The sequence below is a fragment of the Dendropsophus ebraccatus genome, chromosome 10, assembly GCF_027789765.1.
Source record: "Dendropsophus ebraccatus isolate aDenEbr1 chromosome 10, aDenEbr1.pat, whole genome shotgun sequence".
NCBI lineage: Eukaryota > Metazoa > Chordata > Amphibia > Anura > Hylidae > Dendropsophus > Dendropsophus ebraccatus.
The window spans coordinates 75,704,510-75,731,116 of NC_091463.1; the positions used below are offsets into that span (position 1 = coordinate 75,704,510).

Below are 26,607 nucleotides of genomic sequence, written 5' to 3' on the forward strand. Positions count from 1 at the left end.
GAGGCATGCCAGGCATTGCACTGACATACTGTGGCAGATGGGATTCTGAGCAGATTCCATGGCGGGGCTCAGAACGGAATTTCGCCACTTTTGCTAAGTGTGGAAAAACCCTAAGGGTAGAGTGGTCAAGATGCAGCTTGGATGTAGTTAAAAACCAAATGGACTCGCTGGTTCTTTTGATTGTTAACAGCTGTATGGTTTTGTGTATAGAGAAGTTCAGTTCACTCATCTCAACCTAAAGTGGTACTCCGGGCCGGGGGGAATTTTTGAGTATCGCCGGGGAGGTGGTGGAAATTGAAGCCGAAGGTCACTTACCTCTCCCGTTCCAGCGCCGATGCCCGGACTGCACCGCCCGGTACTCCCGTCCCACAGCTGTGGCGTCTCAAGGCAGCTCTGCCAATCAGCGGCCGTAGCAGAGTCCCACCTCGGCCGCTGAATGGCAGAGCAGCTTTGAGACGTCACGTTTCATGCAGCAGCTCTGACCAGGAAGCGGCCGCGGGACGGGAGTATCGGGTGGCGCGATCCGGGCACCGTCGCTGAAACGGGAGAGGTAAGTGACCTCCGGCTTCAATTTCCACCCCTCCCCGGCGATCCTCAAAAATACCCCTGGCCCGGAGTACCCCTTTAAGAACCTTTAACTCCATGATGTCCTCAAGGGGGTATAGAGAGGGCTCACGACTCAAGCCCTCTCTATACACGGTGGCTACAATTGTAGTACAATTGGTGTTACAAAAAAAATTTGCAGACCTCATATGGGTCTATAGATGAAAGAAATGAAAGGGCTATGGCTTTTTAAACACGAGGAGGAAAAACACTAAAGTACAATAACTAAAATTGGCCTGGTCCTGAAGGGGTTAAAAGTCTGCTCACATATTTGCCTATGTCCTTTACATTTGACATTGTACTTTGTACAGATTTTGAAAACTAAGCATGTTTCTCTTGGGTTTGTTATATGATTCGGTATGCTGCGCTTTTGGAACCTGCAAAGAAACAAGAACAAAAAAACCTGATAGCTGTGTACACACACACAAACACACTCACACACACACTCTTACTTGATATACACATATACTGCCTGTTGGCACATTAACTTATCATTACTCATGATTATGTTTTAGCCTGATTAACCTCAGTCAATTCACAGAAGAATTTCACATCCCAGACAGGAGTTTACACGCACAGCGCTCCACCCATTGTGTCTGCAAAGTGAGAATGGAGAGAGAGTAACTGCGAAGGTTAGACCACAGTCAGGATGGATTTCTCAGAGCATGTAGCTCTCCTCCTTACAGCGGTGGGGACTTGTCTCATCTTATTCTTAAGTGTTAAGCCTTTTTGGGGAAAATGGAATTTACCACCTGGACCTACCCCCCTGCCAATACTGGGGAACTATGTACAACTAAGAGGAGGAGACATAGTGAAATCCCTGCTGAAGGTAAGTGATTAAAGCAGTTATTCAGATTTAGACAATAAACATGGCTGATTCCTTCCAGAAACAGCACCACTTGTTTCCTGGTTTGGGTGTGGTATTGGAGCTCAGTTCCTGTGAAGTGAATGGAGCCAAATTGTAATATCACCCACAGCCAAAGGACAGGTATGGCACTGTTTTGGAAAAAAAACAGCTATGTCTATTTTCCTATTACATGTTTTAGTTTTTGTTTTCATCATTTGATCCTAGAATTTGTCTTGAAATGTAAAAAAGTGTGAAAATAGTGCCAAAATATGTAATCACCTTTAGGCTATGTTCAGATGATTTTTTTTTTTTTTTCTTTACAGAAGATCGGACGCTGATTGCAATAAAATCAGCATCCGTTCTTTTCTGCAGCAGTGTCATTGCATTGAATTCAAGGCAATACCACCTGCAGTGTTCCAACATCGTTTATTTTAAAGTGACTGTACCACCAGGCCGAGGCTGAAGCACTGGAGGCGGGCCGACCCACCCTTAGTGGAAGGAAACCCCCGCCCCTCTATGATAGGGTTCCATTGATTCTAATGGAGTCACGTCATGGAGGAGCTGGGGTTTCCTCCCACTAAGGGTGGGTCGGCCCGCCTCCAGTGCTTCAGCCTCGGCCTGGTGGTACAGTCACTTTAATGTTGGTTCTTTAAATCGAGCATTAAAGTAGTGAACATGCCAATTATTTCCGGACACTGTTCGCCGAATAGCGTTTGGATACAGTAGCTTCTCACTTAATGTAAATTCTGGCCGGCGACCATGGTTAATTGAATTGCAGGCACACCCAACAGTGCCTGCAATTCAATTGTAAAAAGATAATGTTCCTGCAGTATCTTCTGCAGGAATGTACCGAACGCTCGGCGTCCGCCAGTATAACACGGTCCATTGCTATGCAATGTAGTGTGAACATAGTCTTAGGCACACAGTAAAATAAAACCAAAATATAGCTCTAATTTTGAGTGAAAAATCTAAATAATAATAAAAAAAAGTCTAATCTAAATGGGAATCTCAGATGTATGAATATCTTGTTTTGACTATAGAAGAAGCTAGTTACTTTGATGTAACAAATACTTATGATCATTTCACATCCAGCTTAGTGAGAAGTATGGAGAAGTGTTCACCGTTTACCTGGGATTCCGACCAGTCATAGTGGTTACAGGATATAAAGCTGTGAAGGAAGTTTATGTGGACAGAGGGGACGATTTCTTAGCTCGAGGCGACCTCGCTTACTTTGATCTTTTCTACAAAAACTATGGTGAGTAATTTCTATGGAGTTTTAATTTCTTTAATCCTATGTGTTAAGGGTCTGCAGCAATGGTTATAGACAACAGGGGGCTTTGCTGAAATCTCTGTTGGATTGGTGCTTGAAAAGGAGTTGTTCAGGATAACAAAAACATAGCTGCTTTGTTCCAAAAACAGTGTTGCCCCTATCCTCAGGTTAAGTGTGGTATTACAACTCAGCTCTATTCATTTCAGAGGATTTAAGCTTCAATATCACATACTGTATGAACTGAGGTCAAGGGTGGTGCTCTTTCTGGATAGGAGCAGCTATGTCTAAACCAGAATAACCCATTTATGAGCCAAAGGGGGGTTCAAACATGAGAAATGAGTTTCAGGTTCCTTCAGAAACAACTTTTGTACAGTGTTTGAAGCTGAAAAAAAAAGTCACAAGAAAACAGCAACGTGCATTTTGGGGAAAACTATTTGAGGGGCTTATAAGGGACTACATCCAGGAATATGTAGTGGCTAATAGTATTATAAGTGATAACCAGCATGGTTTTATTGAGGACAGAAGCTGTCAAACCAACCTAATATGTTTCTATGAAGAGGTGAGTAGAAGCCTGGACAGCGGCGCGGCTGTGGATATAGTGTATTTGGATTTTGCAAAAGCATTTGACACAGTTCCTCATGGGCGTCTGATGGGTAAGTTAAAGTCTATCGGTTTGGAAAGTTTACTCTGTAACTGGATTGAAAACTGGCTTAACAATCGCTCCCAGAGAGTGGTGGTCAATGATTCCTACTCCGAATGGTCCCCGGTAATAAGTGGTGTACCCCAAGGGTCAGTACTGGGCCCTCTTCTGTTTAACTTGTTTATTAATGATATTGAGAATCGAATTAACAGCAATGTTTCTATCTTTGCAGATGACACCAAGCTTTGTAGTACAGCACAGTCTATGGAAGATGTGCAGATGTTACAGGATGACTTAGACACTCTGAGTGTTTGGGCGTCCACTTGGCAAATGAGGTTCAATGTGGATAAATGTTAAATTATGCACCTGGGTACTAATAACCCACATGCATCATATGTCCTGGGGGGAGTTACTCTGGGAGAGTCACTGATGGAGAAGGATCTGGGTGTACTTGTAGATAATAGACTACAGAACGGCACACAATGTCAGTCAGCTGCTTCTAAGGCCAGCAGGATATTGTCATGCATTAAAACAGGCATGGACTCTCGGGACAGGGATATAATATTACCGCTTTATAAAGCTTTGGTGCGGCCTCATCTGGAGTATGCTGTCCAGTTTTGGAATCCGATAAGAAGGACGTCCTAGAGCTGGAGAGGGTACAAAGACGGGCAACTAAACTAATAAGGGGAATGGAGCATCTTAGTTATGAGGAGAGATTAAAAGAATTAAATTTGTTTAGTCTGGAGAAGAGACGTTTAAGGGGAGATATTATTAACTTATTTAAATATATAAATGGCCCCTACAGGAAATATGGGGAAAAGATGTTCCAGGTAAAACCCCCTCAAAGGACAAGAGGGCACGGCCTCCGCCTGGAGAAAAAAAGGTTCAATCTCCGGAGGCGACAAGCCTTCTTTACCATGAGAACTGTGAATCTGTGGAACAGTCTACCCCAGGATCTGGTCACAGCAACAACAGTAGAGGGCTTTAAAACCGGCCTCGACGAGTTCTTAAACCAAAATAATATAGATGCATATGTATAGAACCTACCCATAATCTGTCCCCTTCCCTTTATCCATCCCCTCCTTGGTTGAACTTGATGGACATGTGTCCTGCTTTAACCGTATTAACTATGTAACTACGAAAGTGATTATGTGACTTATTTTAGGGGTTGGGCATGCTGCTGCTAGTTTTTTTTAACCTACTAAACTTCATTAAATAGTACTGTTCAGTCAATAAAAAAATGGATTTACGGAAATACGGATGTCCAATCTGTAATTTATAACGGATTGTACGGGTCGTATTTAGGGACCAGGAAAAATGTACTGAACGTGTGAATAAGGCCACAGGCTATGTTACCACTTTGAGAACATATCATAGAAGGCGACCGTCTTGTAACTTGTTACTGTCTCGTAATCATAATAATTATTAGCGGCTCTCTATTTAAGGAGACTGCTGCGTTTGCTTCATATGTTTCCAAAGTGGGAACATAGCTTTAGGGCACATGCATAAGATTGGTAGAGCACAGATTCTACGGAATGTGAAGCTGTGAACTGGCATTGGGAACTTCCGTAGGTGGGAAAAGATCTGAACATGGCCATATACCTAGGTTTGGGCATAGCATCAATAGCCATGCACATTGGCTCACCGTCTGGGATTGCGAAATGCAAATTACGGAAGTTTGCAAGGGCCCTAAAGCCCCTATTACACGGGGCGACATAGAGGAGCAAACGAGCGATGTCAGCGCTTGTTTGCTACTCGTTCCCCCCTCGCTGCGACCGATATTACACGCGTTGGCAGCGAGCGACTGAGTACAGAGGAGGCTGCGGGGAGGTGCGAGGGGGCTGCCCGGATGATCACTAGATCGTCTGGGAAGCCCATAGTGGGGAAAAAATTTTATATATATACAGTAATATCTCGGTTTTCGAACGCTTGGAACTCGAACTGCTTGGTATTCGAACGAAAATTTACCCAGAAGTAGTGTTTGGAATTCGAACTTTGCTCGGTTTTCGATAGTTTTTCGAACATTTTTGCGAGCGTGGATGGTGGGTTGTACCTGGCAAGTTAAGCAGTGGTGAGGCTTCACATACAGTACAGTGCTGTATAAGACTGCTGGAGTGCATATACAGTGCAGTAGTAGTACAGACAGTGCACCACCATCTCCCATACATTACCGTGCTTGGATGGGGGGGACGCTATACAGTAAAGGATGGGTGAGAAGTTGGTGACTACTGTACTATATTTGCTGGTTCTGGTGAACATTTCTTATGTTTAATGTCCTGTACAGTATAGTGCTGTTCTGTACTGTACGGTAGTGATTATACTGAGCACTTAGTGTAATAAATGAGTATTGTAGGTAATATTTGGTGGCTGCTGGAACCAATTAATCACATTTACATTATTTCCTTCGTGAAGACACTGCTCGGTTTTCAAACTGCTTGGTTCCCAAACTGCCTTCTGGAACCAATTAAGTTCGAGAACCGAGGTACCACTGTGTGTGTGTGTATATATATATATATATATATATATATATATATATATATATATATATATATAGATAATTTTTTATGGTTTGCTTAAATGAATATAAATATGTTAAAAAATAAAAACTATTAAAGGTATTTTTACAACCCAGGAATTGCTTTCACAAGTAACATGGACCGGTGGAGGCAGCTTCGGAGGTTTTCTATTTCCACAATGCGGGATTTCGGCATGGGAAAAGGAAATACAGAGCAACAGATTCAAGAAGAGGCTCAGTGTCTAGTGGCAGAATTTAAGAAAACAAAAGGTTTGTTACAGACTAGTTAACTTTAACAATGTTGTTCCTGCTCCTAAGAGTAGGCCGCGGCTAGACAGAAGAGGGACTACAGCTTTGTAAGAACTCACTGAATACTGAAAATCTACTACTCTGTACTATAGTGCAGTATACTTACCTGTTCTGCTCTACCACAGGTGCTCATTCCCGGGCCACCCATATAGTGCAGTGTATGCTGAGCGGCCATTTCCAGTGGGAGTGGCCCATTAGTAGATGTTGTGGGAACAATATATAAACATCTGAACGTTATACACATTTCATCTTTCTATTTTCTAGAAACATTTGTGGAGCCGCGACACTACATCAGTAAAGCCACCTGCAATGTTCTTTTCACCATTATGTTTGGAAGTCGTCATGAGTATGAGGATAAAGCGCTACTGAATGTTATTGCCTTGATACATACAGCATTATCCATTGCCAGCTCACGATGGGGACAGGTTTGAGAAAAATATTTTGTTCCTCCTAGAGATTACCAACATTTTGATAGTTGACCAATTGTCCTTCTCCAGCACTTTGGAAAATGAGAGACAATTGTGGAAGAGCATTAAAGCTTGGGTATCAGTTTCCAAATGTAGACTGCGGAGGGGCCAGAACCTGTACTGTATATAGTTGTATATTCTCAGAAGGTAGTAAGGCACGGTTGGGTGGAGGGGGCTGTATTGAATGGTGAGATGGAACAATTTGTCTGCTGCTCCAGCATAATGCTTACTGTGTGCTGTGTAAACCTGTTGTGTACCGTGTAAGCCGACTTTTTTTTCCTAAAGAGCAGGGGAGGAGGTGCCTGAACCTAACTACATGCACCTACCTCCCTAGATCCAGCGCTGGGGTCCGCTGTCGACCCCACCGCTTTCTGGTCTGAGCGGGGACCGGGTCGTGACATGTCAGGCCCACTCAGCCAGTAAGCAGCTGAAGCAGGACCCCACTATGGCCGCTGACTGGCTAAGCGGGGCTGACATATCACGACCCGGTCATTGCTTAGACCAGGAAACAACCGGGGACCGGGAAGCAGGGGGACAGACAGCATACCCCAGCGCTGGAGACAGGGAAGTTGGTGCATATAGTTAGGTTCAGCCTCCTCCTCCCCGGCTCTTTAAAAAAATGCCGGGCGCCAGACTACCCCCTTTAATCACTACTTCTATTATGCTCTAAATTTTTTACTTTATTTTGCTTTAGTTATATGAGATGTTTCCCTTAGTCATGCGGTTTATTCCTGGGAAACACCAAAAAGGCTTCAACTGCATGAAAGAAATCCTTCAATTTACGGAAAAAAGAGTTGAAATAAACAAAAAAATGTTGGATAAGAATAACCCCAGGAACTATGTCGATGCTTTTCTCATTAAAATGGAGAAGGTAAATGTAAAAAAAAAAAAAAAAAAAAAAAATTACACCCATGGCCATGTACAGCAGCACATGGTGTAGAGTGAAACTGGCACAGTTGGAATCTGATTGGTTGCTAGGGGCAACTGAGCCAGTTTCACTTTACACCATGTTTGTTTCTAACAGTGTCTATATACTTTGGATAAAAGACATTATTTAGGGTGTATGGTGGCTTCCAAACGCCACATAGAAATCATGGGCTTATATCAGTGCTAATAAATACGTTTTCCTGCAGTTTCCTTTTTCTTTTTTCTTCAATTTTTTTTTTTAAATACAGCACAATGCTGAATGGTCAAAACCTGCCATTTAAATTTCCTAGTCTATAATGGACCCATCCATAAGGTTACCCATTTCCCCCTGCAGTCAAGCAACATAATACTTATTCAAGCTTTAACCCCTAGACGACCCTGGACGTAGGGTTACGTCATGGAAGTCTGTCCCCAGACGACCCATGACGTAACCTTACGTCCTGGGTGTTTCTCCCGCTATGAAGCGCGCTCCGGAGCGGAGCGCGCTTCATAGCAGGTGGGGGCCGGCTGCAAACAGCAGCCGGGACCTCACCGGTAATGACACACTGCAGCGATCGCGCTGCCGCGTGTCATTAACCCCTTAAACGCCGCGATCGCGGCGTGACCGCGGCGTTTAAGTGTAAGTGACAGGGGGAGTCCCCTGTCACTTACCGATCGGGACCCCCGCGGGTGACTGCGGGGGTCCCGATCGTTGAAACGGACTGCCGGAGGTCTCTTACCTGCCTACGTGCGGTCCGATCGGCGATCTGCTACACTGAGCCTGCACAGGCAGGCTCAATGAGCAGATCGCCGATAACACTGATCAATGCTATGCCTATGGCATAGCAATGATCAGTGTATAAATCAAAGTACTGTATGTAGAAGTCCCCCAAAGGGACTTCAAAAGTGTAAAAAAAAAAAAGTTCAAAACACTATTACACTACCCCAAAACCCCTCCCCCAATAAAAGTCTAAATCACCCCCCTTTCCCATTATATAAATAAAACATATAAAAATAAATAAATAGATAAACATATAATATACCGTAGCGTGCATAATTGTCCGATCTATTAAAATATAACAAGCGTCATTGTGATCGGTGAACGGCGTACACGAAAAGAGGGGGAAAAAGTGCGCAGATTACCGATTTTATGTTACATTATATATTTAAAAAAATCAATAAAAAGTGATCAAAACGTCCGAATCTTCACAAACATGGTATTATGTATTTCAAATTTTTCCTTTATTTTTTCTAATAAAATATACAATACACCATAAAAAAGAACAAAATCTCAATCCATATAAACAAACATATTCAACAACCCCTAAATTTCCAACCCTACCCCCCTACCCGCCCCGCCGAAGGGAACAACAAAAAAAAAAATAATAAAAAAAAAAAAAAAAAAAATCAACCCACAACCATAATTACTGATAGTATTCTTCATATCTAGATCTACACCTCTCCCAATGCACAATGTTAGGGACTTCAGAACTAATCCATTTTCTTATTAGCAACAGTCTGGCATAAAAAAACCACCTCAGTATTTTCTTCACCGTTTTTTTCCCCTTTTTAATCTCCCCAAAATCACCCAGCACCGCAAGGAGCGGAGAAGGTACCAGTTTAATTGCAAATGCTTCATTGATCTTTTTATAGACCTCTAACCAATAATTTTGTATTTGAGGACAGGCCCACAACATATGCAAAAAATCAGAATCATCAGTGCCACATCTTGGACACTTCCCGTCCTGCCTTTTCTCGATCCTATTTAAGAAAGCCGGGGTGTAATACAACCTATGGTTGATATTAAATTGTATTAACTGGTGATTGCCCGACCTGGACACCATACTCACATTCTGATAAATTTTGCACCATTGCTTGTCGCTAATAGGTCCCAAATCATTAACCCACTTACTTTTACTATTATAACTTACATCTACCATTCTTTTTAAATATGAATATACATAAGAAACCACTTTAATTTTAATTGTCCCCTTTATCATTTGCTCAATCAAAGTGTCCAGGTCGAACTCCACCTTCTTCAGCCATATAGTGTTTTCCAGAGCGTGGCACAACCTTATATAATCAAACCAAACATTATCAGCTAAATCATATTCACCCTTAACCATATTCCACCCCTTAAGTTGACCATTTACATAAATGTCCCCTAACCTTAAAATTCCCCCTCTCACCAGGTTGTCCAGAGCTCCCATCTTCCAAACTTCATGAATACTATCATTCCACCATATAGGGGTAAACTCAAAAACAGACCTTAGATTTAAAGAACTCTTCAACTTCTCCCAGGTCCTAAGAGCAGTTCTGACCAGAGGTAGTTTTCCCATCTCCCCATTCCTCCAAGCTCCCATTTCTAAGATCTCATATAAATTATATAAGCCAGCATCCTTATTTTGCCACAGCCGTTGGAAGAACCTGCTACCACTTCCCTTTACCAGCCAAAAAAGTTGCGACGCCAGAAAGTAAACATTCAGATCTGGAAAATCCATACCTCCTTTTATTTTGGGAAGAGAAAAGATCTCCTGTTTTATTCGCGCCCTCTTCCTCCCCCAAATCAAGAAATTAATTACTAACTTAATCCTTTTTAAATAGCTGTCCGGCAACCAAATCGGGGCCACCCCAAAAACATATAAGAACTTAGGAAGACAAATAGTTTTAAACAACACCATCCTATCAACTCTAGAGATAGGTAACTTTTGCCATACCACACTCTTTCTTTCAACCTCCTCTAATATACCTCTCATATTCAGCTCATTAAACTCCTCCAAGTCCCTTGACACCCTTATACCTAAGTATCTGAAGCTACCTCTCTCTTGTAAAACCTTCAGCTGCGGAAAAGAAAAATCCAACCCCCTACCCAAAGGCATTAGAATTGACTTGCTCCAGTTGATACTTAATCCTGATACATATCCAATCTCTCCAATCAATTCCATAACTATTGGCACACTTTTTTGGGGGTCCTCCAAAAACAACAACACATCGTCTGCATAAAGGGACACCCTGTCCCCTTCACCCCTCGCCCCAAAACCTTTTATATCAGGATTTAATCTAATTAATTGAGCCAAAGGTTCAATGCTGAGGGCGAAGAGTAAAGGGGAGAGGGGGCAACCCTGTCTGGTCCCTCGGCCCAACAAAAAAAAATCAGATCTCTCTCCATTAACCAACACCGCTGCCTTAGGATTCTTATACAACAGCTGCACTAACTCAATAAACTTGGGACCTATACCAAAACGCTTCAGCACCTCCCACAAGTATCCCCACTCCACCCTGTCGAACGCCTTTGTGGCATCTAAGGACAGGATGGAGTGGGAACACGGAACTCCAACCAATTGTAAGTTCTCAAACACCCTTCTTATATTATATTTGGCCATTCTACCCGGAATAAATCCGCATTGATCCTCATGGACCAGCCCGGAAATTACTCTCTGCAACCTAGAGGCCAGGAGTTTAGCCAAAATCTTAGCATCCACGTTCATCAAAGAAATAGGGCGGTACGCATCCATAGCTAGTTTGTCTTTCTCAGGCTTTAGAATAAGGGATATAGCTGCCTCCTCCATTGAAGCCGGTAACCGCCCAGTCTCAACCGAGGATTCTATCACTTCCAACAGCCTTGGCAAAAGGAAATCACGATGCCTCCTATACAATTCATAAGGCAAGCCATCTAGTCCTGGAGCAGTACTCCCTGGAGAAAGATTCAACGCATTATTCAGTTCTTCTAAAGTTATCCGAGCATCTAGCTCCGCCTGTTGCTCTAAGTTTAATCTAGGGAGACAGCATTTGTCTAGTACATTATTCACTTCCTCAGTTAAAATGTCATGTTCAGGTGTATATACATTTTGGAAGTAAGCCCTAAACTGACCTAATATCTCTTGTGTATCATTCACAATATCCCCAGAGTCTCTTTTTATTGCCTGGATATCCCTATTTGCCAACTGATTTTTAACAATGGCCATTAGGCCTTTATTAGGAGCACCAGACCCCAAATAATATTTCTTTCCCCAAAAGGCCATCTGGTTCCTTGCTTTTTCTAACAGATATTTATCCAAATTAAACTTAGCTGTTTCTAACTGTAACTTAGCGTTCTCCGAGCCATCCCTCTTATATTCCTCCTCCCCTAAACGCAAATCTTCTTCTAATTTCTTTTCCCTAACCCTATATCCCTTTTTCAAACTAGTAATAATTCCATAATATTTTCCTCTAATTACCGCCTTTAGTGTATCCCATACCACCTGTGGAGATGCTGAACTTACATTAATATCCCATATTTCCTCAAACTCTTTTCCCAGTTCTCCAATATTAGGAATAAGATTCAACCAGTGACCATTGATTCTAATATTAAATATACTACTTATACCCCCTGTGCATAACTCAAACATAAGTGGTACATGGTCCGAAAGACCTCTATTTAAGTGTTTAACATTTTTAACTTTTTGTGCCATGTTCCCATTCACAAACCCTATATCTATTCTTGATAACGTACCTTTTGCCCTATTCCAGCAAGTGTACTCCCTTTTGTCTGGATTTCTATCACGCCAAATATCATATAAACCGTGTTCCACCATCATTTCCCCCAAAACGGACTTGTGTAGATTTAAGACTACTCTATTCCCTCTAAATCTATCGTTCTCTTCATGCATTACTGCATTAAAATCACCCATAACTAGAATTGGTGCATTAAAAAACTTTTTTGTGAATGAGAATAACTGTTCTAAAACAAAAGTGTTAAAGGGAGGAGGAATATAGACAAACGCCAGGACGCATAATAGCCTTTCTAGTTTACAAAATAAAAAAACAAATCTACCATCTACATCAATCTTTTTTTCCAATAATTCCCAGTTGACTTTTTTATGTATTAATACTGTAACCCCCCTAGAGTAACTGGAGTATGTGGCATGGTATTGATCTGCCCACCAAGGTCTGCTCAGTTTATGCTCCGTATCTCTAGAAAAATGAGTTTCAATCAGGCAGACCACAGCCGGCAGATAACATCTTATATAATCCAAAATCGCCACTCGCTTACGCCTGTCCCCTAGTCCACGTACATTCCAAGCAATGACCCTAGATACCGACATCTATCCAAGAAGAAAGAAAAGAAGGGGGCAGAGGACAAAAAAAAAAAAAAAAAAAAAAAAAAAAAAAACCCAAAACCTCCCTGTCATACCCTTCGGCACCCCACCCCCAACCACCCACTACCCCAACCCCACTCCCCCCACCCCACCCACTTCCCCCCCTCCCCCCCTTCTGACCTAGGCAACTAATCACCCAAGTCCCTAACCTGAGCAATACATACTAGACCTCTCTATTCTACTCCTTCATTCAGAGAGCCCCGTTACAGTCCCTTCTGATCCATCCAATTGATTGTTTCTGTCGGACTATCAAAGAAATATGATTTCTCCTCAAAAATCACTCGTAACTTAGCTGGAAACATCAAACCGTACTTTATATTTTTTTCCCTCAACCTTTTTTTAACCTGAGTAAATGCCACTCTTCTCTTTTGTGTATCGAGAGCGTAGTCTGGGAACAGCATGATCCTGTTGTTATTGTATTTTAGCTCCCCCAAAGAACGGGCTCGTCTGAGAATTAGCTCTCTATCCCGTGAGTTTAACAGCTTCATGACCACTGCTCTAGGGTAGCTTCCAGGTGGGGGTTTCTTTCCCGGTACTCTATGGGCTCTCTCTACCCCAAACTGTTCTGACAGGTTCTCCCTCCCCATCGTCTCTATTAACCAATCTTGCAGAAACTTTTCCACTTCCCTTCCTTCTGTCCCCTCTGGTAAGCCAACCAACCTTAAGTTCCCTCTACGGGATCTATCCTCCATCTCTACAAGCTTAGTCTTAAGTGTACACAAACATGGTATTAATAAAAACTAGAGATCATGGCGGAAAAAATGACACCCCATACAGCCCTGTAGGTGAAAAAATAAAACCGTTATAAGCGTCACAATATACCCATTTTATTAATATTTAATTGCCAAAAAAAAGGATTTCATAAAAAAAATACATATATAACAGTAGAGAATCTGTGTAACCTGCATATGGTTGTGTGACTGACCTATAGAGTAATAGTATCATGTCGCTTTTACCATATAGTTCATTACGTAGACACAGGAACCCCCCAAACGTTACCATATTGCATTCTTTTTTACGATTTCACCTATTTATATCTTCATAAATAATATATTTGGAATTCCATCATACATGTTATGGTAAAATGAAAGACGCCATTACAAAGTACAACTATTCCTGTAAAAAACAAGCACTTACAGGGCTTGTAGATAGAAAACTGAAAGTGCTAGAGCTCTTAGAAGGGGAGGAGGGAAAAACGAAAACACTAAGATCAAAATTTGCGCGGTCCACTGGGTCATTTTGGGCCTGGTCCTCAAAGGGTTAATGTATAGTATAAACAGGGGTTCAAGAAGATTACACCTAATTCTGTCCTTTCTCGTTTTTAGTTTCTCCATATTTGTAAGTCCAGTCTATGTTCTTCTCACTGTCCCTAGTCACAAGTCCCCATGGCTTCTGCAATGTAAAAAAATACAAAGTGGGGAAAACACTTCTACTCTAAATAAGTTTCTATTTATCTCAGGGATAATAATAATAACATTAATAATACAGTGGTACCTCTGTTCTCAGACTGCTCGGAACTCAAATAGTATTTTCAAGGAAAGTTTGCTTTGGTTCTCAAACTCTTGTCCGGTTCTTAAACACTTTTTGGGCACCCAGTCTTGAGGTACAGTAATACTGCGGCAGTCGAACAAAAACTTACTTGGAAGTAGAGTTCAGAATTCAAACTTTGCTCAGTATCTGAACTGCTCAGTTCTTTAACTGCATTCCTGAACCAATTAAGTTTGAGAACCGAGGTACCACTGTCATAATAATAATAATAATAATAATAATAATAATAATAATAATAATAATAATAATATTTCCTTTTGGATTCACAGGAAAATAATCCCAAAAGTGAATTCCATCTCACCAATTTAGTGAACAGCACTCTACAGATTTTCTTTGCTGGAGTGGAAACCACCAGCACAACCCTGACCTATTCTCTTCTTCTTCTTATGAAATACCCAGATGTCCTTGGTAGGTAAAGCATTTTCCAATTACTTGATTATTAGGAGAGGAAAAGAGAGAATCTAGGTCCTCTAGACAAGTCTAAAAAGATGGTGAATAATTACAAATAGTGGGATATATGGATATAGTTTACTGGTAGATAATCAGAATATAGTATATAGTATATAGCAAATAGCCAATGGCATGATAAAAACATATGTTATATAGCAAATGACATGATAAAACACAAATAGGCAAAGACAAAATATGTAAAATATATAATTATATCATAAAATGTGTACCAGCAATAAAAAATCATGAAAAAATGGCAAAAATGAAAAAGTAAAAAGTGAAAAACAAAAATATGAAAAGAATAAATATAAAAATTTTTCTGCTGTTGAGAAAGATACTAAGAAAGTATCGAAACGCGTCCAGCTACTAAGAATATTCTACTTATGAACTAATGCTCAAAGGCTTACTGAATTAACAGCCTTTCAAACATCCATTTGCCGCCAACATCAGCACGAGGTCCCGCGGGCATCACAACACACTGCGCATGTACGGAGCTCCGATCTACATTAATACATGGGCTGAGCACGGCACACGCTTCCAGCAATAGGAGCAGCCAAACAAAGACCGGCAAGTCCGAGCGCACAAGCCAGCCGCTCCGGGGACCCTCCATCTCGCAGGAACGGTGAGAGGTGTAACATACACCACATGAATTTACTAGCAACTGAATGCACATCGCTATACAAATGCGATAATCATTACAATGCTACCATCTATCACTCTACAACTGGGTCTAAGTAGCGTACATTCATGAACTTTTGGCGTAACCAAGTGCAAAATGAGCGCCATCAACCCATTCTGTCATAACCATATGATTTACAGCCAATTATGAATTTTACCACTTTGTGCTGATGAATTAATGAATTGAGCTACTATTAATCACCTAGGAAGTGTTTACTCAGTATACCAATTATGTGCAAAATTTTATAACCTTTTATCAACTCTTTTCATATTTATTCTTTTCATATTTTTGTTTTTCACTTTTTATTTTTTCATTTTTTTCATTTTTTTCCATTTTTTTTTTATTTTTATATATCTTTTGCCATTTTTTCATGATTTTTTATTGCTGGTACACATTTTATGATATAATTATATATTTTACATATTTTGTCTTTGCCTATTTGTGTTTTATCATGTCATTTGCTATATAACATATGTTTTTATCATGCCATTGGCTATTTGCTATATACTATATACTATATTCTGATTATCTACCAGTAAACTATATCCATATATCCCACTATTTGTAATTATTCACCATCTTTTTAGACTTGTCTAGAGGACCTAGATTCTCTCTTTTCCTCTCCTAAATATACCATTGTCTTTAGGGTATAGACACTACTTAGGTTAACCTCGTCAAGTCATTAGCAGTTAAACTCACACTAACCGCATCTTGTGTTATACTTGATTATTCGATTTTAAAGAGCATAATACAGGGTGGTACAAAAAGTAGGTGGAAAGTATGTGTAATAGGGTCCCTTTGAAAGAGATTTATCAAACATGGTGTAAATTGAAACTGGCTCAGTTGCCCCTAGCAACCAATCAGATTCCACCTTTAATTTTTCAAAGAATCTGTGAGGAATGAAAGGTGGAATCTGATTGGTTGCTAGGGGCAACTGAGCCAGTTTCACTTTACACCATGTTTGATAAATCCCCCCTTCATAACCCAAATACACATACTGTCTACCTACTTTTGGATCATCCTTTAAAGTAATTTGATTTAACCCCTCTACCCAATACCTCATTGTGAATCTATTTTATTCTTAGATTTTGCCATGCGTCTTACATTCTGCTAGATGTATTATTGTCACTCTAGGAATATACAGACCCCATGACATGTCCCCGGATGCCAGTCTGCTCACCTTTTTGGGCAGTGCAGGAAGGCCCAGCTGCTTCACAAATATTTTTGTAATACCTTTTTCCTGGATAGCTGGCTGGGCTCTCCCCCCATATGTCTAAAGTAGTAGATGGGACACAATGATGGTTGACCTGCTGACAATTACAGGAGACTGTTGGTTTAAAATCATTCACCAAATCTGAGGAGTCCTACAGCCTACCTCATACTGTACTTTATAGCTATCTTTAGTAGCAGCACATGGTAGATGTCCAGTTTCCCCATCTCAGACAATTTCTGTCTCAATACCCCTTAATTGCAGTCCTTAAATGTGGCCTTACACTTTCAACGACTAACGGGCAAATGATCATCTGGCCATCATTTATCTCTCTTGTCTAGCCCCAGTCCTCCCCATCCACAGTAACATTCAGCACTGCCAAGTGATCATATTTTCTCTAGAGAGATGTGACTGCAGCTTATCAATCCTAGAACAAAGGAGTCGGTTGGTGATTTCCATCACACTCCACCCCTGTCTTCGAAGGCATCATTTTTAGGGAGACCACCAGACACCTTATACTGATGGGTGTACCTGGCTGTAGAAGGTGTTTTTTTTTGTTTTTTTTTTAACACCCCCCCCCACCACCACCACCACCACCACCACCACCTTTCCTATCTTCTCCCTCCTCATGTTGTTGGACTGCTGGATTAAGGAGACGCACACATTTTTTATTTTCTTTACTGTATTTACACATTTCTAAAATCTCTCAATGTGTATACATGTAAAATATAACATACAATAAACTTACTCTAAGGGTAGCTTCACACGTACCGTATCGCTGCGTTTTAAACGCCGTGTTTTTGGTGCGATTTTTACATGCGCATTCAAATTATCCTGCATGTGAAAATCACGTGAAAATCAAAATGCGCATGTAAATATCGCACCAAAAACGCAGGGAAACGGTACGTGTGAAGGCACCCTTACAAAGTTTTTACCTATGTATCTGCACTTATGCTTAATTTAATGAATTTAAAAGAAAAAAGTAGTTCTAGTTATATAGTAGTTAGGAAAATAGAGTTTGTCCCAGTACTGAGCTCCATTGGGCTGTGTAACCCAAAGCATTCCACATACAATCTCTTGTACTATAAAAGTCATGCCCAAACTTTATTCCTCATTAGCAGGATAATTTGTTTTGTAAGAGTCACCCGTACTGTTACAAATGCCTAAATACAAAGATATACAGTGCCTTGGAAAACAATTGAAATATTTGTATGTAACTTTTGACAAGGTGAAGGAAAATGCTTAAAGGGGTTATCCACCTAAGGAATTCTCGCGGATAAACTCAGTGGAATTTCATTGTCTGTCTGCACGCACGGCTACGCGCCTTTCCATCGGCTCTATAGACACCATTCTATGGGCTGGTGTATTCCGCTATCCGCTGAAAGAAGTGACATGTCACTTCTTTTTGCAGATAGCGGAATACACCGGCCCATAGGGTAGTGTCTATGGAGCCGGCGGAAAAGCGCGCGGCCGTGCGCGCAGACATACTGCAGAATTCCACTGATATTATCCGCGAGAATTCCGAGTGTGAACCCACCCTCAGAGTGAAAAAATGAAATTTCTGTCTGTCTTCCTAGCTGCTGCCATTCCTGAGTTACAAGTTTTTCTAAAAGCTGATCTATATCCAAGATAGGAAACTACATTTCTCATCATGCATTTCCTGCATTTACTGACAGCAAGCAGAGATAGAACTATAACTTTTCATATTACAGAAACCTAGGCTTAGGGACACATATGAGTCTATTTAAGCAGCACAGGTGCATGGAGATTATGTAAATAATGTTTCCAAGTCAATAGACAGTTAACCCAGAGAGGAGATCACATGACCTGTGACTACAAAGTGAGGAGGGAAAAGGGAGTGTGGTCAGAGTGGACCTAGAGTAGAGGATTGTAGACTCCCAGAGCGGATAAAATGAGAAGAAAAAAAAAAGGGAAAGGGTGCATACAGTAGGTTATACATGTATATTAGACATAGGGTGGTATTGAGAAGGGAGATTTAGAATATTATTTTTGTTACACAGATAACCCCTTTAAAAACGTTGACGTTACCGCACGCTAATTTTTCCAAAAAACTCATTGGAAGTTTTTAAAAGTTTACAATAACAATTGAAAAAGTAATTAGTATAGTGATCCAACAAATAAACAGGAAAGCATAAAAGTTTGCTTAATAGATTGACCTGTTAAGGGTCATGTTCACATCATGCCCATGGAATGAATGAACACAAAACCATGTTAAATAAATAACAATTTTTATCAGAAGTTCTTCCCTTTATCTCTATAAGTCCCTGTTATTGTACTCTCCTATTTTCTATTGTTTTTTTAATCTGTTATTCATGTTGCCAGTACAAAAGACCCAGAGGTTTCCAACACTGAGGCGTTTTGAACTTCATTATTCTTATTGATTTATACTAGAGATGAGCGAAGCAAACCTGATAAATTCCGACTCTCAGCGAATCGGGCGTTTAATTAGTCTCATTGTAATTCGCGAATTAGCCAGATTCGCTTCGCAAATTCGCTAAACATGGCGGCCGCAATAGCAAACGCACATGTTAGCTTACACTTACACAGTTGCAAACATTACGCAGTTGTGAACATTAGGGAGTTGCGAATATAATGCAGTTGCCTACAAAATGAGATAAGCGCTCACATGTTCGAAAACAATTGTTATAACCATTCCGATCATCAATTAAATTGTTTGTATCGGCTAACACAAACCATTAGCGGCATGTTCGTACGAACATACGAACATTTATGAACATGTTTGCTCGCCATTATTTTTAATGAAATCCGTTAATGTGCATTTCGTGAATATTCGCGAATTTGTGCAAATATCTGCGAACTTCGCAAAACAAATTTCCAAGTGATTCACTCATCTCTAATTTATAATTATGCTTTTTAATGAAGCCACTCTGTGACTGCAGTGTTCCTGCATCCCAATTCACGATTGCACACAATGGAGAGTGCGGCCGGAGCCACACTCTCCAATGTGTGAACTGACATGTCTGTGCGCCCACTATTCAATGAATAGTGGCCACACGAAAAACTGACATGTCAGTTTTTCGTGTGGCCTGTTGGAATTGAAAGAATTGAATCCCAGCCAGAGTGTACACACATAGGGGCACATTTATGAAGCAAAAAATGTGTATTTTTCAGCGGAAAGGGGCTACATGCAAATAATTTTATTTGCAAATAGCTGTTTTGCTAATAAAATATTCGCATCTGGCCACTTTCCGCCCGATAAAATCATTAATCTTGGTGTGTGTTTTTTTTTTTTCTTTTACGCCGTTGGAACAATAATGTCATATTTTAATAGATCGGACAATTCCGATATGTAATATGTTTATTTATTTTTCTTATATTTTTGGGCAAGGGGGTGTTTTAAACTTTTATTGGGAGGGGGTTTTATAAAGGGTTTGTAATACTTTTAAAAACTTTTTTATTGCACTTTTTTTTTCTTTTTTACACTTTGTTTCATTGTAAAAGATGCAATCAATAGATTGAATATACTGATCTATGCTTTTGCCATGGCATAGCATAGATCATTGTTATCTGCGATCTATGCATAGAGCCTGCCTGAGAGTAGACTCTATACATGGATCGCCGATCTGACAGGACAGAGGTAAGAAGCTTACCCCCGCCTGTCGGCACAAGTGATCGGGACCCCTGCAGCATGGCTGTGGGGGTTCTGATCACCCAGTGACAGATGCTTGTTCTGTCACTGAGTACCTTAAACACTGTGATCGCTATAGATTGTGGCGTTTAAGGGGTTAATGAGACGCAGCTGCCTCTCATTACCTCCGGCCCCAGACACACTGATGTGTGCGGGACCGCTCTCACTGCAGCATGTGGATTCCTTCTAAAGAATCAGCAGGACAACCCCTATTTTCTCCTCTAATTGCTAATTGGTTTCTGCACAGTGTATTAAGGTATAATGGTAAATAACATATAGAACCAGATTATACATTTTTTTTATGATTATCTTATTACTAATAGCTAAAGTCCACAAGGAGATTGACAAGGTCATTGGTCAGGAGAGATGTCCAAAGATTGATGACCGCTACCAGATGCCATTCACTGATGCTGTTATTCATGAAATACAGCGTTTCATTGATTTGATTCCAATGGGTGTACCACGGAAAACAACAAAAGACATTACATACAGAGGACACGCCATACCTAAGGTACAGTATGTATACTAAAATGTTTGGATGTAAAGACATTTGGGAGTAGATCACAGGAACAAACACTTGTTTAGCTGGAGAGACTCTCTTTGTAGCCATTCTCCACTTTGTAGCTACTTGATTGAATTTTCTTTTATTTTTCTAATGCTCTAAAGCAGGCATGTCCAAAGTCCGGCCCGCGGGCCATTTGCGGCCCGCGTTCCGAACTTTTACGGCCCCCCAGGTATCCAGCAGCAGCAGATACCTTTGCCGCTGCTGCTCTAGTGCACGGAAAAGGAAAGCCGAAATCTCGCGATGTCCGAGATTTTGGCTTTCCTTTTTCGTGCACTAGAGTAGGCCCGGTTCCCACTGAGCAAAGCTAACGGAATTCCGTTGAACATGTTCATTCTTCAGTGCGTACAGAGCAGGAGCGCGCGCTTCTCATAGCCTCCCGCTCATAATGGGAGTCTAACGGCATTCCGCGTTGCGGAATTCTGCTAGCTTTGCTCAGTGGGAACGGGGCCTAAGGCAGATTGATTAAACACCTGTTTAGATTTGTCATACAAGTCATAAAATAAAAAGTATGCAGTTTTCAATAAACTTTGTAAAAAAAAGTTTATTTGCATTCATTTTAATGGTCCAAAGAATGTCAAGCAAAATGGTCGGCCCTCGCACATGTTCACTTCATCAAATTTGGCACTCTTCGAAAAAAGTTTGGACATGCCTGCTCTAAAGGGACTTTAAAGATCGATATTCTAAACCTTTAAAAATTTTCTATTCCAGAACACAAATGTATTTCCAATGTTAACATCAGTGCTGAAAGATCCTTCCTGTTTCCCATACCCAAATGAATTCAACCCTAAGAATTTCCTGGATGAAAATGGTCAATTTAAAAAGAATGATGCCTTCATGCCCCTGGCCATGGGTAAATTGAGCTACCTTTAGAAAACTTTTTTTTTTTTTATTGGGGGATGGGTAGCTATAAGGGAAATTTTCAATCTATAAACAATTTTCTGCTACAACAAATTATGATAAAGTGGTAATCTTAGCTGTCAAACATACTTTTTTTCAAACTTGTGCATTGTGCTCCTTTGCTCTACATTCTGCTGTTCTGTTTGGCTCTGCTGTAGCAGTTCCTGTCCTGACAGCTACACAGGGCTGGGAGCTCTCAGTATGAAGATAAATTACTGCAGATTAGGTAGCCATGCCAGCTTCGAGATCCCAACCATCCTCCTTTCAGAGCAGAGCAGTGAGTTAATGAGTCATCAGCTTGGCCATCACAGATAACACAGAAAGGTGGTCGGGAACTTACACAACCAGCAGTAAACATGAAAGACACGGCAGAGTGCCTATCAGGAAGAAAGAGATATTAATGTAAATAGAACTAATTTCAAAGTTTCTTAATTTTAATGATCTACTGTTTTAGACATTAGCTACGCCCCTGCCCAGAATGTAAAGAAGTAATGTATTGACTGTTTGTTTAATCTCCAGCCTTCAGCAGCGCGGGGAGTGTTAGTTTGGGGTCAACTCCCTCCGGGTCAGCTGTTACGTTGGTGAGGTTGCTGAGTGGGTTTAGGGTCACTTGGGCACTTGTCACGGTAGCCTGGACTGGTACAGATCCCACGTCGGACAGTAATGGCACCTCACAGGCACTCGAAAGAGAATTAAACAAAGTGTAGTAATGTGTGTGTGAGTGTGGAAGAGACAAGCCAGAGTCTGGTGCTTCAGAAAAATAGAACAGTCTACTGGGAGTAACCATAGTGCAATACAAACAAAAACCGGTAGCAACAGTCCAGTCTAGTGCAATTCAGTAGATACAATCTTGTGATAACTCAGGTGCTTGTAGTTGAGGTAGAGATCAGGTGTTTGAAGGAAGAAGGTGTTCTGTAGTAGAGAGAGTAGAGGAGGAGTTACCAGAGGGGCCGTGCCCAATGTAGAAATGTACTCTGCTGGAACAGTAGAGGTGTGTAGAAGAAGAAAGTATAGAATACTTGTAACCACGGACTACTTTTCTAGTCCTGACCGCCTTATGCGCCCTAGTTGCAAGCTACCCATCTTAGGTGGTTAGTAAAAGCCCCTGGTCTTATCTGGGTTAAGCAGACTCCTCAGTCTTCCCAGTTGTCCTGCACTGCGCAGTGGAATACATAGTGTTTTCCTAGTACCTTTGTTCCACTGGGGTCAGTCCCTGTTGCTTCTGCAGGTAACTGCTCTACACGGTTTAGAGAGGTTCATGGCATAGGGGCTTAGCACTGCATAGTGATTCTAGTGCTCATAGAAGAAAATACTGTAACTCATCTTGTTTTGTCCCTGTCAGAGGACCTGACCAAAGCCAGGCTCTGGCTTAGCTTCTCCAGAGACTTATTTGTGTAGCTCCTTCTCTTACTGAATTCGAACTAGACTGAACTGACTCCACCCACCCGGAACTAGGTCCTAATCCCAGGGATCTATCTAACCCTGGCTGTGATTGCAGGGCTGTGTATGTGCAGAGAAGAAAGTGAAAGAGAGAGGTTAGAGAAAGGAGGGAAAGCACCTAAACCTGTGAGTGGACAAAAGGGCAACATGTGACATACAGTAACTATCACCTGGAAGACTTTAGCTGTGCAAAAGACAGGTTACACAGCAACACAGCAGTGACACCTAGTAGGAAAAAAGCTAAGCACAGCACACAACACATCCCACTTATGTAAGCCAGAGAGAGTACCTTACTGAGGTGCAACAGAACTTAGGGGCCCGTGCCGAGTCACTACAGATGTGTATTTCTACTATACAAAGCAATGCACAGTCGGAGGCTGATGACTTAGGTCTGGACCTAAAGAAACATTCAGCCGATGATTGCCCCGTGTAATGAGGGCGTAACACTTGCCCTGGGCTGTCCCTTTCCCGTAACGCAAGGCAATCAATATTACAAGGTGGGTGGATGGGTGGGAGATGGATGCATGGGGGGAAGGGATGCCGCCACACAGTCTGGTATTATCAACTGTGACTTGATAGTGTCAAACAGTGGTAACTGATAGTTGATTATTTAGTCATACTTTTTTTTTAATTAAGAATACCAGAGTATATTCACATAGCAGAGCTATAAGGATACATAAAAATTGTTATTTCAGTGACCTCCCTTACCTTCTCCCCCCCCCACCCCCTCAACTCTGCCATACTCTTTTTTTTTTTTTATCAAATATGTTGTGAAGGCTGCAGTTAAGCAGTTAAGTGACATTGTCCATTTTTGTTTTATACCAGGTAAAAGGATTTGCTTGGGAGAAGGCCTGGTCCGTATGGAACTGTTTGTTATTTTAATTACTATATTACAAAACTTTAACTTGAAAGCACCCGCCCCTCCAGAGGACTTGGATATCACTCCAGACATATCTGGCCTGGGAAATTTTCCAAAACTCTACAAAATGGCTTTTATTCCACGTTAAATATGATATTGATGTGTTTATAGAGGATGTGTCCCACCACTGGTGCTGTCTAAAGCACCCAAATAAGTCCTTCTCTCAGGTTGCACGGCTGAACTCTATTGCACTGCTGAATAAGTTAATGGGTTTATTGTTTTGTACCATGTGCTTTGCGCTGACGACTCACAGGTGCTGGTTCTCTTCTACCAATCTCTTCTTTTCTCTCTTACACACACCCAGTGTGATCCCAGTATGATAAAGCTACCAGGGAAAAGGTGTATGTATCCTACTGCGCAGCGCAAGACGGCTGGGAAGTCTCGGCAACCTGCTACACCCAGATAACCGACGACTTATTACCCACCTAGGATGGGTTCCTTGCAACTAGAAGGCATAAGGCGTTTAGAGCCACAACTGGCATCTGTGAGTATGAGTATCTATACCTCTCTACAAGTATCTCTACAAGTATCTCTACCTGTACACCTGAAGCGGCAAAGCACATATACTACATTGGGCAGGGCTCCTCTGGCAACTCCTCTCCTCTTCCTTCTCTCTACAAAGCACTTACTTCTACAAAGCACCTACTTCTAAAAAGCACTTACTTCTACAAGCACTGGTTTTACATTACTGTCAGCAGCAACGTTTCAGTGTTAAGATTTTCACTACTGTATCACGTGTATTAAACTCAAGCCTTTTTCACTCAAGTATTTTTCACTAAACGCACAAGACTCAAATCAAATCAGTATACAGTAGATTTACCAACCACATCTAAGCTTTTAGTAACCCCCTTATTGACATTCCTTGGGAAACTAGCAGTAAGGCTACCGGCTATAATACACTTATGCACTATCCATTGGATATGGGATTAGTCTTTTTGGTGGCACAACTTTGGTGGCCTGGCAGATTTACTGTACTGATTATGGAGTTTAGTGTCCATTTGGTTAAGGTCTTACAAAAACTGTATACATGGTGCAAGTTAAATGTCTGTAACTATTTTAATCCATCCCCCCTTAGAATCATTCTTAGATCCTCACTAGTGTCTGAGCCGAATAGAAAGCTTTTGCTTTTGAGTATCTGAAAAAGAAAAAAAGGGAGAAGAAAATGTTCGTTGCCAAGGAGGCTATGTACTTCTCTGTGTATCTAATGCTCATTTCCAAGGGGGCTAGTTAGTGCTCTAGATGTCTAATGCTTGTCACTTATGGGGCTATGTACTGCCCTTGGTGTCTAATGCTTGTTTTCTAGGGGGCTAGTTAGTGCTCTGGGCATCTAATGCTCATTGCCTAGGGGGCTGTGTACTGCTCTGGGTGGCTAATGCTCATTGCCTAGGGGGCTCTGCACTGCTCTGTGTGGTTAATGCTCATTGCCTAAGGGGCTAATTAGTGCTCTGGGTATCTAATGCTCATTGCTTAGGGGGCTATGTACTGCTCTGGGTGGTTAATGCTCATTGCCTAGGGGGCTAATTAGTGCTCTTGGCATCTAATGCTCATTGCCTAGGGGGCTATTTACTGATCTGACCGGTTAATGCTTATTTCCTAGGGGGCTAGTTAGTGCTCTGGGTTTCTAATGCTCATTGCCTAGGGGGCTAGGTATTGCTCTGGGAATCTAATTCCCATTGCCTAGGGGGTATGTACTGCTCTGGGTGGCTAATGCTCAGTGCCTAGGGGGAGAGTTAGTGGTCTGGATGTCTAATTCTCATTGCCTATGGGGTTATGTACTGCTCTCTGTGTCTAATGCTCTTTACCTAGAGGGGAAAACCGGGTCCAATGAGACTATGTAGAGACAATTCTGAGACTATTTCGTGACAATGAATTTTGAGACAAAGAACCCCTGATAGTAAATAATTTGCCACAAGAATGAGTTAGTAATCGACATATACCATGATGGGGATTTCCGAAGCGAATGCCAGAGGCATACACCAGGGAGAAGGTGCAGATTCGCCACTTCTCCATGGAGCATGCCTCCTGTGCGCCCCGCTCGCCCGATGGACGAGCTGGCGAACCTTGCGGGGGCGTGGTGAGGTGGGAGGAGGCTTGGCCTCCTCCCGCACCTCATTTATCATGCTTTACACCTGCTTGCAGGCGTAACTCATGATCAAAATCTACACCTGGAAGCAGATTTGACTGCCCGCCCAGATTCACTAAGTGGCGTGCATCCTGCCGGGGGAAGGGGGCGGGGCCTAATATAAGACCGACATACTTGTATGTCAGTCTTCGTAAATCCCCCCAATATGTTCACTTCCCTTGGGTATTGTTTTGGTTATTATCCTTCCATTGTCATTTCCAAAATTAATTTTTTATGGTCCAATTCAGATTTTTGGCCTTCTTTTACAACGGCCTTTTTCCCAAAACTATATAGAGTTTGCAAAAGAGGTGAGCTGTCAAAACAAGAGAAATAGTCCCAAAACACCTCAATTTGAAACTACACCCTCAAGCAAGATTTTTGTTAGTGTACAGTTTTTAGCATTGAGACATGA

General features: G+C 41.5%; 1 protein-coding gene across 1 annotated transcript; it reads left to right on the plus strand.

The window, feature by feature from the left end:
* Positions 1-1,219: 1,219 nt before the first annotated feature.
* LOC138802952 (cytochrome P450 2A4-like) lies at positions 1,220-24,951 on the plus strand. Its single transcript, XM_069986745.1, has 9 exons — positions 1,220-1,432; positions 2,543-2,705; positions 5,993-6,145; positions 6,449-6,609; positions 7,346-7,522; positions 14,513-14,651; positions 20,576-20,763; positions 21,526-21,667; positions 23,980-24,951. Exons 1-9 carry the CDS (start codon positions 1,253-1,255, stop codon positions 24,159-24,161), a joined length of 1,485 nt encoding a protein of 494 aa, XP_069842846.1. The 5' UTR covers positions 1,220-1,252; the 3' UTR covers positions 24,162-24,951.
* The last annotated feature ends 1,656 nt before the right edge of the window (positions 24,952-26,607 follow it).

Coding starts and splice junctions, on each gene's coding strand:
- LOC138802952 (XM_069986745.1), top strand. CDS start 1,253: ATGGATTTCTCAGAGCATGTAGCTCTCCTCCTTACAGCGGTGGGGACT. Junction 6,610..7,345: donor CCAGCTCACGATGGGGACAG/GTTTGAGAAAAA, acceptor ATTTTGCTTTAG/TTATATGAGATGTTTCCCTT. Junction 7,523..14,512: donor TTCTCATTAAAATGGAGAAG/GTAAATGTAAAA, acceptor TTGGATTCACAG/GAAAATAATCCCAAAAGTGA.